General features: G+C 37.9%; 2 protein-coding genes across 4 annotated transcripts; one reads left to right on the forward strand and one right to left on the reverse strand.

Annotated features, from left to right (window-relative positions):
* Window positions 1-1,078: 1,078 nt before the first annotated feature.
* On the reverse strand, window positions 1,079-9,965 carry si:dkey-92i15.4 (uncharacterized). 2 transcript variants are annotated; one of them, XM_055048126.1, is made up of 7 exons: window positions 9,891-9,965; window positions 3,824-6,237; window positions 3,533-3,728; window positions 2,904-3,002; window positions 2,597-2,804; window positions 2,384-2,500; window positions 1,079-1,677 (listed from the first exon to the last, which is right to left on the reverse strand). In XM_055048126.1, exons 2-7 carry the CDS (start codon window positions 5,983-5,985, stop codon window positions 1,514-1,516), a joined length of 2,946 nt encoding a protein of 981 aa, XP_054904101.1. In that variant the 5' UTR covers window positions 5,986-6,237; window positions 9,891-9,965; the 3' UTR covers window positions 1,079-1,513. The 2 variants fall into 2 exon arrangements, with proteins under 2 accessions (XP_054904101.1, XP_054904100.1); XM_055048125.1 differs by lacking the exon at window positions 9,891-9,965 and adding an exon at window positions 8,193-8,484.
* A 1,189-nt stretch (window positions 9,966-11,154) lies between these two features.
* cunh1orf43 (chromosome unknown C1orf43 homolog) lies at window positions 11,155-15,103 on the forward strand. Of its 2 annotated transcripts, XM_055048200.1 has the most exons (7): window positions 11,155-11,399; window positions 12,270-12,371; window positions 12,473-12,581; window positions 12,672-12,725; window positions 12,802-12,968; window positions 13,873-13,931; window positions 14,044-15,103. In XM_055048200.1, the coding sequence occupies exons 1-7, from the start codon at window positions 11,334-11,336 to the stop codon at window positions 14,261-14,263; spliced, it is 777 nt and encodes a 258-aa protein (XP_054904175.1). In that variant the 5' UTR covers window positions 11,155-11,333; the 3' UTR covers window positions 14,264-15,103. The 2 variants fall into 2 exon arrangements, with proteins under 2 accessions (XP_054904175.1, XP_054904174.1); XM_055048199.1 differs by having other exon boundaries at window positions 12,473-12,725.
* Window positions 15,104-15,716: the final 613 nt, after the last annotated feature.

The raw sequence follows: 15,716 nt of genomic DNA on the forward strand, positions 1-15,716 counted from the left end.
CCTTTAATTTGCTGGCAACAGCTTATCTACACTGTCTCATCTTTCAAGTGGCTGTATCTCATAGCCGTAAGGATCTGGGCCAGGTCAGCATGCTGGCCAATCAGGCACAGTGACACTGTGGTTATTAAATCAGGTATCAGTACATATCACATGTTTGACAATGTGATCAGGTACAAAGTCCCGTTGATAAAAAGAGCATCTCCATAAAGCTAGGGAAGAATGAAGTGCTCTAAAATTTTCCAACTGGTGGTTATGCTGATTTTGGACTTGATAAAACCAAATGGACCATCACTAACAGATGGTATGACTTTCCACTGGCTGTGGAAACGTCACTGGATATCAAATAACTTAGAAATTTCACTCATCCCGTCACCCTTTCACATTATCGTGACCTCGGTTACATTATGTTTAGATGTAGCACTCTATGGACAAGCATCTTCAGCACTGAAGGTTTGTGGTTTACCCAATGCCATTCATCAACTGTCAATAATCACCTCCTTCTAGCTGGTTGACAATTTTACTAACAAACTTTAAAATGGTACCAATGAAAGAACCTTTATTAATTCTATATTAGTGTCTCTTCACTTGTGTATAATTTTTAAAATAATATTTATATAAACATTATCTTAGAAAGATACTGTCATCAACTCCGTTCATCATTCAACGTGGAAATGACCTGTTCAGGGTTTGTTGGTTTTCCTCCACTCATTTAGCATGTCTTGCAGTCAAAACATGCAAAATGCAGTTTTCCTGCCACCTGAGTTGTTGAACTCTACAGCTCTTCCAGAGATGCCATGAGCCTCTTGACTGCTTCTCTGATGTCTTAAACAGACAGCAACTGAAACGGTGTTAAAAAGAAATAGACAAGAATACTACAAAAGTGTGTGGTAGAAAAATATAAAGTACTTTTTTTTAAAGTATCGTTTTCTCCCTTTAACAAACCCTAAAAAATTAAGTCAAAAGAAATATTTCATAAGCATTTTAAAATTATAATTGTGTTACAAACATAAACCCATATGTCAATCAAACTAAAGCAGGTTAATATTCCTCTCTCTCTTATAAGAGTAAGAATACTTAATTTAATGAAAATATTGGTATTTATTAAAAATACATCAAAGTACAAGCAGTTATTCACAATAAAACACTTTGTGTAAAATACATTAAGTGCCAGATTTTTACATAATGACAACATTTTCTCTTTTTAAATGTTGGTTGGTTTTATAACACATGGATACAATTCATTACTCTAAACAACTCAGGCCTTGAGGTAGATTTACATGGCAACACATAATGAGAAAAATGTACACCTTTGACCTGGTTTCAGGCGTCCTTTGCTCATACTATCATGATGACGTTTGTCATCATGACTGTTTGTTCAACACATTCAAAGTTCAGACAGTTTCATTGTCAAAAGTTATTTTCCATGGCAGGATGCAAAGCCGTCAATTGCACAGAGTTTCTGGTTGGTCCACATTCTTTAAATTGTGAACAAGGTGAAGCATCGGCACTGTCCTCATGATTGCGTAACTTTAAGCGGGCGTCGTAGCACCACCTCCACAGGCCCGGAGGCAAGAGTTTTGATGAAATTCCACACTTCCAGACGTCTCTTCCCCTCCACGCTGAAACCTTGAATTTCTAAAATCTCATCACCAGGGAAAATCTTGTCAACAGGACCATCTGAAAACAAACAAACAAAAACCTTTAAATACAGTTTTATGACAGTGGTTTTTCAAAAGATGCAGGAAAAAATATTTTAACAGGAAGATGTCAATTAAAAGTTGTTTTTTTTAAAGCCTTACTAACTTAGCTCATGCTGCAAGCAAAAAGGCCTGGGACTCAGTTTGTCTATTTAATATTTTCAATTAAAGCTGAACAGAAAATCACATATTATCTTCTGTATTACACATACAGGGCACACTTCTAAATCATTAACATTTTCACAGCCACATATCTACTGTTGCACAGCACAAAAGAAAGAAAACCAAATACTTCCAACACACCCAATATTTTGACAAACATAAAACTGGAAAAACAAATGGTGTGATTGTTGGAGAAAACTACTGACAGATTAATTTGCGTCCTGATGATTAAAAAGTGAAAATTAACTTTTGCTTAAGTCTCTGCTCTTACACTTTAAGTTTAAGGACATATTTATGTCCTCAGATGTGATTACTTTCTTGCTTTTCAGCCACACTTAAATGATGCAGACCACCAAATCTAACATTAGATTAAGTCATCAAATATAATGTAACATAATGTAATAAAGTATAATGTAATGTAATATGGTGTGATGAAATTGAGGAACTTGCTGATAGTTTTCATTTAATAAGTTATATTGGTCTATCCCGCATAAATGGTACAAATAGTTTTTTGATGTTCTTACCCAGGAAGATATTCTGAACGGTGAGTGGTCTGTTCCCTAGATTGGACCCTACACCTCCCATCAGGCTGAAACCCAGATCTCTTCTGTTCTTCTCGAGCTGGATGCACACACGCTGGCCTTTAAGGTGTAAAAATTCACACACGTTGGACTTACTTTAAGTTCCAATGTCAAAGACTCGCATGTTTAGACTCTTTGTAAAGCATCGCCTCTCACCTGCCTCATACTGAGTCTCTGACTGACTCAGGTCACCTTTCCTCAACACCACCACTGCCATCTCTCGAAGCTTTGCCCTTCTGAGGGTCCTCTGAGCCTCCCAGTGAGAACATTTTGAAAAAGCAGTGCCGTTAATGGACAAAACATGGTCTCCCTCACGAATCGAACCCTCCTGGGCTGCAACACCTGAGTTAAAGACCTTGTGAACCTGAAAGCAACATAATGAGACAGCAGAAAAATGAAGACATAAAATGTTTTAACATTTAACATGGGAGAAAAAGAAATGGGGTTAGGGTAGTGTTCTCACAGTGACAGGTTTGTTTTGGTCTACACCTCCTGCCAGACTGAACCCAAGTCCTACTCCCACCTCCTTGTGCAGAACCACTACATTCACATCATCGTAGTCCTGCGTGACAGACAAAAAACAGAAAAAAGATTAGTGCCATAAAACATTTCATTCCAAAAACATAAGAAGTTCTGAAGAAAATGGTAAAATTGAAATGTAGAGTCTATCAAGAAAATGTTATTCTGTATCATAACTTGAATGAACTGTCTGAACATCACACGCCTCAGACTACATTCACACACTCACACAAGCTCTGCATGCAGGCCTTGCACATGCTACTGGAATGCAGATGGATCAGTTTAGCATTCAGAGCTTTTTACTACAGAGACAAAGGTAGTTTGGTTGGAAACAAACAAATGTGAAACAATAGTTTCACCTTTTCTTCCTGAAATACACGAGACCTTGAGAAGACCAAATGTTTCCTATATGAGAGTAATAGATGGAAATAGTTCAGCTCTCACCCCCTAAGAAATAGATGATTCTTTAGCCTTAATTACTGCAGTTGGATACAAACACAGTTTTTTTCCAGTTATCATTTGTTTAAAACACTGACGTAAAAAGATAATAGAAAAATTGTTCAACGTCTGTACCTGTAATGTTTCATCCCCTAGGTTCTTGACCTCCTCCACCAGCTTGTCGAGCTCATCACTGGGAAGCAGAGAGACACAGGAAAAGGCAGAGACATCTGAGCTTATTGAGGCAGATCGTCGACCTGGTCTCTGCCAATCGTCCTCGTCATTATCTGATTCGACGTCAGTACCAGAGAAGTGGCACAAGTTTGAAAGACTGATACAGCCGGAGTGAGAGAGAAAAACAAACACAAGTCACTTTAACTACAACTTTCATGAAATAAGAAATCCAATAATTCAAGCATAAGCTACCTGAGGCTAAAACTCCTGTTTTCTGACTGGCTCATGTTGCTGGTAATGGTTGCTGAGGAATCCCCAGAGTCGGAGTCGGTTGAATCATCGTCCTTCTGTGTGCTTCCATCATCATCCTCACACTCCCCCATGTATTTGTTCCAGTTTTTATACTCTGGGTCCAGGCTGGCTATCCATGCATTCAGATCCAACAACTGTTTCCTCCCTTTAGGTAATTCTGCTTTTACATTTGAATAGAAGACATCCGACGAGTTGTTTTGGTAAGAATTGTCAGGAGGGAGATCGAAGGAGTCTGTATCTTTAGCTTTGTCTTCTTGCCCAGTGACATGAAGACTTGTGGTCTCTGCAATGGGAAAGAAATCCTCTGGTTCTTGGACAGGTGAAGGAAAAGGTGAGGTGTTCAGAGGGATGTTTGTTGGAGTCTTTTCATCATCACTGACTGGTGAAGAAATTTGCTGCTGTGGCCTTGGCTGTATGTCTGATGTATGTGTGAATGTCACAGTGTCTCTCAAGTTTGAGTCCTCGGAGAAAAGAGATTTGTTGTGCTGTTGCGCTCCTTCATTAAGAGGGATGTGGAAAGTTTTCTTGTGGCTGTAATATTGACCTAAATCTTTGGATAAATTGTTGTTTTTCCTTCTGTCTAATACATTACTTGAATCTGTCTCTGACATTCTTGATTTGAATCCAAAGTCAACCAGTGATAAAGACTTCTCTGATGCAAACATCGTCCTTTTTTCACTGCTTCCATCTGTCTCTGTCTCCCACTTACAGCTTCGCTCACCTATGTAATTTGCGGACCCACTCTTCTTAACCCCTTCTTGGCGTGAGCAGGGCTGTGCCTGTACAGACAAAGTTCGCCTTGGGATCTGGACGTCGTTTGCTGCTCTCTGTGTCAGAGCTTCAAATTGATTTATCTTATTTCTCACGCTGGCTGAAGAGGAGGCCGACAGACTCTCTGGAAGTTTTTTCCACTCTGATGATGGCAAGATGCCCTCACTTGGATTTGCATGAAAAACATCATCTGCAATTCCACTCCTGGGTTTACTTTGTTGTTTTGTTCCTTCATCTCTTTCTTTGCTGCCCTTCTGGGCTTTACTTACTTCAGTCATGTCTGTTTTTTTGTCTTCTTGGTTGTACGTTCTCTGTGCATGTATAGATCCTTCATATGTTTGGTACTGTGCCATGCCAGCACAAGCCCTGGCAGACCTAATTCGACCTGCGACTGTGTTCCTGCTCCTAGCTCTATCCAAGGACTTTGTGCCCACTTCTATTGTCTCCCTCCTGTAACCATCTCCCTCTAAATACTTTCTACCTAACTCTTCTTGCCTATGTGTCTCTGTTGATCTCTCTTTGAGTTTGACTGTCTCAAAAGAAGCTAACGTCTCAGAGTTTTGAGAATTTGCTTCCTTTGGAGCCCAGATGGTTGCGGCTTTTCTCACCGGACTGTAGTCGTCACACAATGAGAACCGCCTGGGAAAGGTTCCCCCAACTGTTGTATCACCAGCAGATTCAAAGAGTTTCTGTATGCGTTCTTTGATGCTCTTCCCACGTTGGGGCCCTGACGGACAGTCGAGCCCCAAGGCAGGCCCAGACCCGGTCTTAAATCTGACAGGCAGTGTGTTGGCATTTCTGACTCTGTTTGCAAAGTCTTTGTTATTTACAGAACGATTGTCTTCAAAGTAACATGGACTTAAGGAAGAAGTCCCACCTCTTGGTATATTCTCAATTTTTGTCCTTTGTTCCTCAAAATCTCTTGCTTCTGTTTTAACAAGCAATTTTGGTTCGCCATCTGTGGTAGTCCTAGGTAGACATCTTGGCTTTGATCTCCAGTCTAAGCTCATACTTCTGCTTGGTAGGTTGCCTCCCCTTTCCTCTGTCCTATCCAAGCCATGGAGTGCCAGGCTTCCTCCAACAACAGTCCCATTCTCTTGGGGGTTTCTCTTGACTGTATCATTCTGGTTGATGTCTTTCTGGTAGACAAAACCCAAGTCCTTTTTTGTGTTTGAACAATCGGTGTCATCAGCATTCTCAGCTGTCGGTCGCTTCCTTACCCCTGACCTACGAGTGAGACTGTATGAAGGAGAGTTAGCTGAGCGGACAGTGAATCGTGTACCAGTCCTCTCTGGGATATTTTCACTTGTTGAAGGTGGGAGCAAGTCCATTGTTTGAGAGTTAATAAAGAATTTTTTTTTTATGAAATTGTGTTTCTCAAAAAGAAAAAAAGTAGAAGTTAGTGTTTGACAGATCCCAGTCTTTTTGAAGGACTTTTGCAAAAAAAAAAAACAAACAAAAATACTCTGGAAGTATCTCTAATTGTGGTTGACTATTAGATCGTCTTCTTTGGTTCTTCTTCTGAATTTGTTCTCGGACACTTCAAATTTCAATTCTCAGCTTCAGTTACATACTTCCAGGACCTGCCAAATATAAAAAGGTAAAGTTTTAGTGTTCAGTGTTTAGTGTTCATAATACATTTTGACGACTAGAGCAGAAACAGTCAAACAGGCTTACAGTGACCAATATATTTAGGATGTAACAGAAATACTTTACTAGAGAACAATTAAAGTGGCAAACATATTGCTTTTTGTAATAGAAAATGACACTTTGAAATGTATGTTTTGGAAAGTGTCATTCCAATAAAATACATAGAATTTGATGTGACAGGCCACCTAAACTAGTAAATATCTGGGAAGGAGAAGGGAAATGTCTCAATTTCTTTACATTTCCATTTTTTATGAATGAAAATGGAAAATGCTTGGTGAGCAATTGCATCCTATTTTACAACCCATAAATACAATTCAGCAAGAGCCTGCACCAGTTACCGTATTAATAATGAGCGTCTGTGTATGTATAATTTGATTGGAGCATAAATAGAGACTACTAAGATGTCAGAGTCTTGTTAAAAACAGTCAGCAAATAGCATCATTACGACCAAGGAGCACATCTAACACAGCTTTTCCTTTATGAAAGAGTCAGAAGACCAAAGCCTGTGTTAAAAACTGTGTGGCAGGAAGAATGAAGATGGGGAAGCTGTTCTTCAGCAGGATGACAAAAACTAGTCAAAGATATATGGAGCTAAATACAGGGCTACTGAAAGGAAGTTGTATTTTGGTTACAGGAGCATAATACAACCAGAGTTATCATAGAATGGTTTAGATCTAATCATATTCCTTTGTAAGAATGGCCTAATCAACGTCCAGATTTAAATCCAACAGGAAATCTGTGACAAACTTAAAAACTACTGTTACAGTCTCTCTCTTTGAAGTATAACTAAATTTGAGCTATTTTGCGAACAACTTGACGTATTTTTTGTGTGTAGAGTTGGAAGAAATGTACCGCAAAAGCAAAAAATTATTAAAAACACATTAATTCCTGTGCTGGCCAAAATATTTTGATTCAAATTTGTGAAGAAAACAAAATAACATCTTTTTTTTTTTACTTCCACTTCCCTATGTGGAATAATGTGGAAACTTTATGTTAGTATTTCAACAAAACTATAATGTGTGAAATTGCATACGTATTAAAGTTGTATGGGTATTTTTGCAGGCCACTGTAAAAAAAAAACTATATTAACTGGTAGGAAAATATAAAAAAAACTAAACACACTTTGAACTTTTCAGTCATCTAATATTACAATATTTTATTGTCTTCATGACATTCTCCTCAAAGTAAAATAAAAACACCTAAACCCTGACCAGCTCTCTGCTTTCGACACACACCATGATATCTGTTTATACAAGCAACAAGCTCAAGACAACTCGTTGGCTAAACTGGAAAAACTCACCTTACAGCAATCCTGCTCAGCTAAAAACAATGCTTTTAAATCACCACCACAACACCAGTCTCTATGCAGTGCGTATCGGTCTGAGTGAGACAGCCAAACTAATTGAAAAATCTTGTGTTGGTGGATTCAGATATACTAAGCAGACATCGTAACAACAGACAATGACAAAGCCACCTTAATTTCCATACAGGCCACTGAGAGAAAGATAATATTGCTGTCAGACAATGTCCTTTCATTGACCTGAGTATACAGCAGCAACATAACAGGCATTTCCAGCAGGTGAAACTATCCCAAAGTCATGACTGACAAGAAAAAAATCCAATAAATTATTCAAATATAAACTCTAAAAACCCAAAGCACCATAACTTGTATGGTTTGAAGCATTTTAAGTCTATATAACAGTATGTATTTTCTTAATAATAGCCTTCAGTGGTGCTTTCCAGTGTAGAAGAGTCCGAGTGTCGGCTTACAGAAACACCTGTGCTGCAGGCTTCCCAAGCCTCCCATCTGTGTACCCTGGGATAAAACTTTAAACCTGCATTAATACAAAGAAAGAAAACTGCTTATTTACATAAACACTAACCGTACCTTCACAAAACGTGTCCTCTGATCACATCCCAAGCCATCATGTTGGTCGTTGTGGACAGGGCTCAGTGGTGACATCAGCACCTAACTCCTCTCTTTTTCTCTTTGTCGCTCTTCTATTCGCTTTGCATGATGGACGGCATACAGTGATGCAAACCTGCTACACTGGTTTGTCTTCCTGTCTTGGCTCTCTGGTTTCCTCTCAGCTTCTCTCTCTGTCATTCTGTCTCCTCCCACTTTGCCATTGTTTTCCACCCCTAGCAGAGTAGCATTCCTGACTGCAGAGTGTAGTCCTCTGCAGAGAAGTCCAAATGCATTTGCTCCATTGCACATTTCTTCTGAATTCCACAAGTTATGTAAATGAACCTTGCCATCAACAAACAATTTGTTTCTCAATTGAGGGAACTAAGACAACCAAACGAAATTGATCTTCTAACCTTGATAATTGGTTCTGCACCCTTGGCGGTAAATACTGCCATCAGCCCTTTGTGTTATGTGCCAACCGGTTGCTGAGGAATTGATTGTTTAGTCACATTGGAAAGTTTTTAAGCATAGCAACCAGTTTCACACTACAGGATTGCAATTGGATTTAAGTCCAGACTTTAACTAGGCCACAACAAATACTAAAATGTGTTATTGGAACCATCCACAGAAAGACTGTTCTTAAATTCAGGTTCAGTCTGTGTGATTATCTTAGCCAAAATATTTTGCCAGGCAAAAACGACTGGTGTGACAAATGCTTTAAACATCTATTCACCAAAAACAGCCTGACTCAAACATCAAGCATCAAGCAGTGTCTGATACTTTCTGGGAAAATATGACTTTGTGGATAATGATTCTTGCTAGAGCCCCAGAGCTTTATAAGAGGTTTTCTAAATTAATCCACATGGAAACATATCAATTTATCTTTGTTTTTAACCTGTTACTGAATTTGTTTAAATTGTAAGAAAAATATTAGCCTGCTTAATGCAGTCAGGGAAGTTATATTTAAAGGACTTCTTCTTTCTGCAGATCAACAATTCAACCAATTAATAATTAGACTGATGATTTAAAACATGTATCTGTCACTTTGCTGGTGTTCCACAGAAATTGTGGGGCAATAAAGGATATTTCTATTCTGTGTCTATTTGATCTCTCCTCTACTCTTTGTACACTTGACAAAGAAGAGCAAACTGTGCAAACAATCTTTAAGGGGGAAATACTTTTTCAAAAGACTGTTTGTGCACACATCTACCAACCAATGCAGTTAGGTTTGTTATGTTTATGTAGGCTCTACACATTCTTTAGACACCTTCAACCTATGAAACGTGACATCAGCATTTTAGCTTCCAGAGAAAGAAGTTGTGATACTTGTGTGAAATGCACATGATTGGCATTTCCCACAAGACGATGATAATTACATCCACCTCGACACAATGCGAACAAAACTGGAGTCAATATATGACAACTCTTATTAGCAGAGTACTCTTAACCTGAGCCGAAGGAACCAACAGAAAATATTAATATTTTATTTGTAACTCTGATGTCATGGCTTCTACATAACAGACATATTGGTTGAAAAGCTAAGGCAGAGCAATGTTGATAAGATAAAAAGTACTACTTTGCAGCTTATTAAAATCCAGTTAGTAGGCTAGTGAGCACACATGTTTTCTACAGAACCAAAGACGAAACTCAGATAAATTTATTATTAAATGTACTTACAGGATTTGTTGTAGACTTGGGATGTGTCAACCTCCTACAACTGCTGTTTTGCATGCACCTGCTTCTCGCTTTGTCTTCTGTCTAAACAAAGGAAACTGTGGTTGCTGCTGCTCTAAATATGAGAAGGCTTGATTTCTGCTACAGCCTGTCAAACTAAGCTGAATTAAACTCGGTAATTTCAAGAAACCTGTTAGTCTTATTTTCTCAGTGAAAGACGCGCAGTACAGATGTAAGGGCTGGTGCCTTTCTGTTCTGGGAAAAGTGTGTGAGTGGGGCTAAATAACTCAAACACAACTCCACAGACACCCACACTTGTTCATGACAGAAGAAAGACCCTCAGTGTGTCTGCAGATGGATGCAAATGAAGGTCTGCCTTTCTCAGCGCCACCGCTGCTCTAAATAGATTTTTTGATTTATGGTGTAGGACTCTGTAAATGTCATAAGGACTGGAATTGGCTCTTTGAGCAACAAAGAGCAAAACAGCAAGGGAACATGGAGAATAAAAGGCAAAGCAGTGAATGATAGAAAATTAGATGAAACCTTTTCACAATATGACACACAAAAAGGGTTTCTTAATGTTTCCAAAAAGATTTCAGTCCTTTGAATGTGATTTGTCTATTTCTTAAACTTGGAAGACATTTCTTCAGTGAAGTAAAACTGCCAGCAGGTGACAGCAGAAGTCACAGACAGAATGTTGGACTGGAACAAATCATATGTCAGAGCCACATTGTGAGTGGCACTTTCTTTGAGCCAAAAAGATGTGCGAGACATTTCAGTATCAATGGAGTCACGTGAAACTGTGGGAATTCGTGATCTGGTATATTAGTGTTTCACATTAGATATAAACAGTAATGGCATAGTTACTTTGAAAAGTAACTTTAATCAAATTACTGTTTATTACTTGATTTGGAAAGTAACGAAGTTACATCAGAAGTAACTTTTTTAGTTACTTTCAGCGGCTGTTGACATTGATGTTCCACCACATGTGAAAATTACATTGAGTTCTGTCAATACGTAATTGGAAGTTATTGTATGATGGTAACATCAACTATGTGTCTCTTCTTATAAGGTTGAACTGAAGGAAGACTGTTTAATGGTTAAAACAGAACAGAAAAATAAAATAAAACTTTAGTATTTGCATGTTTTCGTGCGTTCCACTGAGGCCTGTCACGACAACAAATTACGCCGTCCCACTGGATTTTCTGGCAGAATCTTTCTCTTTACGGTACAACGTCAGTCACGTGACTATTGCGGAAGTCAACAAAGAAGACGGGGAGTGTAGCGACCCGAACCTTCCTGATGTTTGTCACTTTTTTAGACATTTTATAATGTATTTTTTAAGCGGAAACCTAAGGGAAGCCTCAGGTCGAATGAAGATAAAAGTATTAATTTACTGAGAGACAATTTTTAGCTGCTTCATCTGAAGAGAAACAGATTTGAATCATGGATAAAGATAAATATGGAGCCTCAAAAGTGAACGTGTTTCTTGTTTTGACTTACGGCATTTTGGTGAGTTTCATAATTTCTGCAAGTTTGTTTAAGTTTTAACCAGATTGGACACATCTGGCTCTAAAAGGTCTGATTGGAAAAATGAACATGATCCAGATGTATTGATTTATACCGAATCTGTTACCACTACTTCAGTCAGCTGCTTAGCAAACATGGAGCTTGTGACTTGTTAACTGAATCCTCTTTAGTTTGCACAACAAACTAAAGGCTGTTTTTCGCTGCAGAAAGTATTTCTAATCTAGCAGATTTTGATTTTCAATAAGAAAAGCTTACTACATACATTAATGCAGCCAGGGAAAATTGTTGCATCTCATTGGAATGACTTTAACCATAGGAGCAGTGTAATATTTTAACAATTTTCTTTTAAAACCGTGTTTTATCATACTGGCATTTGGCCCATGCTTTGCCATCAATGTTGCTTCATTTGCTTGTTCAATGTCCGTCTTTAGTCAATATCAGTTATTCAATTTCTGTTGCAGAGTGTAATACCACTTCAGTTTAAGTAAATTACCTCCTGAAAGTAAAACTTATAATACAAATAACTGGCTCAAAATTCTGTATTTGAAAGGAAAAAGAAAAACAAACCAAGATAACTTAGAATATTTTTTTTTTTTCATAAAGACATCTCTTCTAAATAAAGCAAAGAGTCTTGTTATGAGGCAGTTTTCTGCTGGGAAACTCTCATTACCACAGACAGACTAATAGGGTCAGCTGCTCACATCAACAACAGGAAAGTCCATAGTTTCTGTGTCCCAGCAGGACAAACCTGTTCAACTGTCAACAAGGTGGACAGATGGTTCTAATGTTCTGGCCAAGTATTGTGTAAGAGGAGTTTAAAAAGACTATTTTATTCTTCTGCTTTGTGTTTAGGTATTTGTTTTGCTGTTCATCTTTATAAAAAGACAAATTATGCACTTTGCCATTAAGTCTCGAAGAGGACCACATGTTCCCATTGGCCACAATGCTCCAAAGGTGGAACACACACACGCACGCACACACACATCATAAGTTTGATCCTGCAAAGTATTTTAGTTGTTAATCTACCAGCTGAATGTGTTTTGTTGGTCTTGTAGGAGCTGAAACAAGTAATTGAAGCCAAATTGTGCGAGGTCCAGAAAATCCACTATGAGCCCCGTCTGTTGTCCCCAGCGGATGACCGACTAACACAGAGACGACAGTCTGGTCAGAGTGTACAGAGCCTGCACATAAGCACTGCAACCATCAGGAATCATACCACTGATAGAAATGTGTTTTGTGTGTTTATGTTTATAGGTTCTGATGACTATCTGTACAGGATGAAAGCACTTGATGCTGTCCGGGACACTGGTAGTATCGCTTTTCTGTAATTGCAAGAGAAATAATCCCATCTCCTACATCCATATATTTCCTTTGATTTCTTTAGATTTTCCTTTCCGTGAACTGGGTGGGACACCCAGCGCTGTGACGGGAAAAAGATTTCGGACCTGGCTGCTGCAGCTGCAAAATTCCCACAGCATGTTTAGAGACAAGCAGAGCTCTCTGATAGACACAGTGTTAGATGGTTACAACAAAGCACGCCATGGGGCCGAGGTCAGCAGTTTCTCTCATCGACTACGTTAATCTGAATTGTGTTACCATCAATAATATCATGCAGTATGTTTTGCTACAACAGGAACCAAATGATAAGTATTTTGTCTAAATTTATAGAAAAGACATGGAGAAACGTTTCATGTTTTACATTCTTCCTGATATAATCATTGTACTTTTATCAGTCAGAAGATTTACGGTTGAATGCAGTGGTGGGTAAAGTATGTAAAAATTTTACTTGAGTAAGAACTACTTCAACATATTTTTCTGCAAGTTAAAATAAGTTTAAAAAAAATGTAAAAATGATATAGAAGTACTCTGTAATTGATTATAACATTCAAATTTTAAAAATGTCAGACCAAAATATAAAGTTATGTTCAAGTTCTTGTATTTTCAAGACTAAAATGAAAAAAAATAAACCAAATAAATAACCATCCAAAATCTTAAATTTTACAAATATTTTTTTCAGTATAAAACTTTGAAACCAGTGGGTAATAGATATTTGAAAATGTTGCCATAGTGATGATAAAAAGTGTGACAACTACACACATCATGTCTTGTTAAATGTGCACATAATGCACTTGGTTCTCATCCACAATCACTCTTTGTGAAACAAAAGTTTTCTCATAGTTCTCCAAAAGCCAAACCTTTGTTTTCTTCCTAGTGTGTTAGTTTTAATCAAATGTAAAGCATTGTGACTTCTTTGAGGTGTTCTGATCATTTCTTCAATCTATTTGGAGTTGTGCAGCAGTCATGATGAAATACATTCACAAAGTGCTGTCATAGAAGCATTTTGTGCAAATCTCTCTTATAAAAACTAAAGTGAATTTCTGTCTGTAACGTTGAGGACCAAGTACGACACGATAGATTCAGTTTTCTCTGATGTTCTACCTGTTTGTGTCCTCAGGCTTTTGGAGAAGCAGAGTTCATCAAGTACCAGGAAGCTCTAACTGAGCTAGCTGCTATGTAAGGAAGCACAGCCTTCCCCCACTCAGATTCTTCCCAGAGTTTGTGTTAATCCCAGCACGGAATGTCAGTTGCGCAGTAAGCAATCTGCTTTTCTGTTCTGTTGTTTCAGCGTGAAGTCTCGCGGCAGCACACTGAGCCACCACCACCAGACTGCAGCCAGAGACCTTACCGGCACCACCGAGCCCAGCAGCCCTTCCTCCTGCTCCTCGTCCCCCACCCAAACCACCTACCTCACATCTGCAGCGCAGCAGCGCAGTAAGAGGCCCAGGAACTTCCTGGAGCTGAAGAACTTCAAAGATAACTACAACACGCTAGACAGCACGCTCTGAAATAATTATGGATGTGTCCAGAGGAAAAAAGTTTTAAGTCATTTACTACTGCCTGTAATCCCAGTGCCTCGCTCACTGTCACCTGACAGTATGTGATTAAACACACTGCCTTCTTATTATGACTTGCACTGCAGAACACTGCACATCAGACTACTGATTCAAACACTGCTATTTGTCTACGTGTGGCACCGTCCTATTACTGCATGTATACTGTAAGTGCTATAATGTAACAAAGTAAACAGGGTTGACTTGACCAAAACAAAGAAACTTATCATGCTTATGCAACAGCATAGGACAATCAGTATTTATTGCACAATGTAGTCACCTATGCAGATATGTTCAAATTAACCTCCTAAGTGTATAAAATAGTTAATAGCTATGAAATAAACTACTGTATGTGCATTTTTCTATCATGAAAGAAAACACTGTTTATGCCAGTAATTTTTATGTTTATGTATGTTTCTATGTTGTTCCTTTGAGCCATATATATATATATTTTACTTCCTTTAAGCCTTTTCTTACAAAAGCCATATAATTCAGGAACTGTATTGATTAAGTGCCTCTTTTTTGATCAATTATCTTAATTGAACAGCATTTTAATGTTTTAATATGTGTTGGGGTTGAGGTATGACTTCAGGGGAAGACCGTTGACTGTTTAGTCTTACAAATTAGCCTGCTGATATGAGAAGCATCTATTTTTTAATTGTTTGACTTGTCTAACTTTGAGTACTTTTTATTTCCTGTGGTGCTTATGAATACATGCTGCCATGCAAAAAGCAGCCAATCCTGTCAAGTTGCAAAATATGCTTAACGTAATAAACTGTAAATTCTCAACTGAAATATTAACTTCTTGCCATTTTCCTTTGTTATGGAGTCTGCACAATGTCAAAATGCAGAATGACACGTTTCTCTCAAACACAAACATCATTATAAAGACTTAAAGTCATTTGGTGAATTTGTTGTTATAGAGGCAGCTTTAAAGGACGTGAACTCATGTACTTTAAATCGTTCTACTTGTCACAGCAAGTAGGAAACATGTCCTAATCACAAACATGTCGTTTGTGATTAGAATGTGTGTGTGTATTCTTAGAGACATTTGTCTTTCTAAAATAAATGTCGTTTATAAAGTAACTGAAAAGATTTTAATCAGAAAAAGTATTTACAAATACTACTTCCAATTGCAGGTAATTTACTACTGTAAAATATTCATATATATATATATATATATATATATATATATATATATATATATATATATATATATATAATACAGAGAGTAAATAAGACACAGATCCGGGTTAATTTCTCCTCAAATTTTACTCCTAATTTGTTCTGGAAATCATTAAATCGTTGAACATTTTTGCAATGTTTGAGTTTGTCAAAGTAGCATTTTGTAGTGAGAGAAGTGTCCAGCAGAGGTCGCCCTCATCCTCACAGGAAGTTTTCATTTTGT

Source organism: Poeciliopsis prolifica, unplaced genomic scaffold, assembly GCF_027474105.1.
Source record: "Poeciliopsis prolifica strain line A6 unplaced genomic scaffold, Auburn_PproV2 SCAFFOLD026, whole genome shotgun sequence".
Classification (NCBI taxonomy): domain Eukaryota; kingdom Metazoa; phylum Chordata; class Actinopteri; order Cyprinodontiformes; family Poeciliidae; genus Poeciliopsis; species Poeciliopsis prolifica.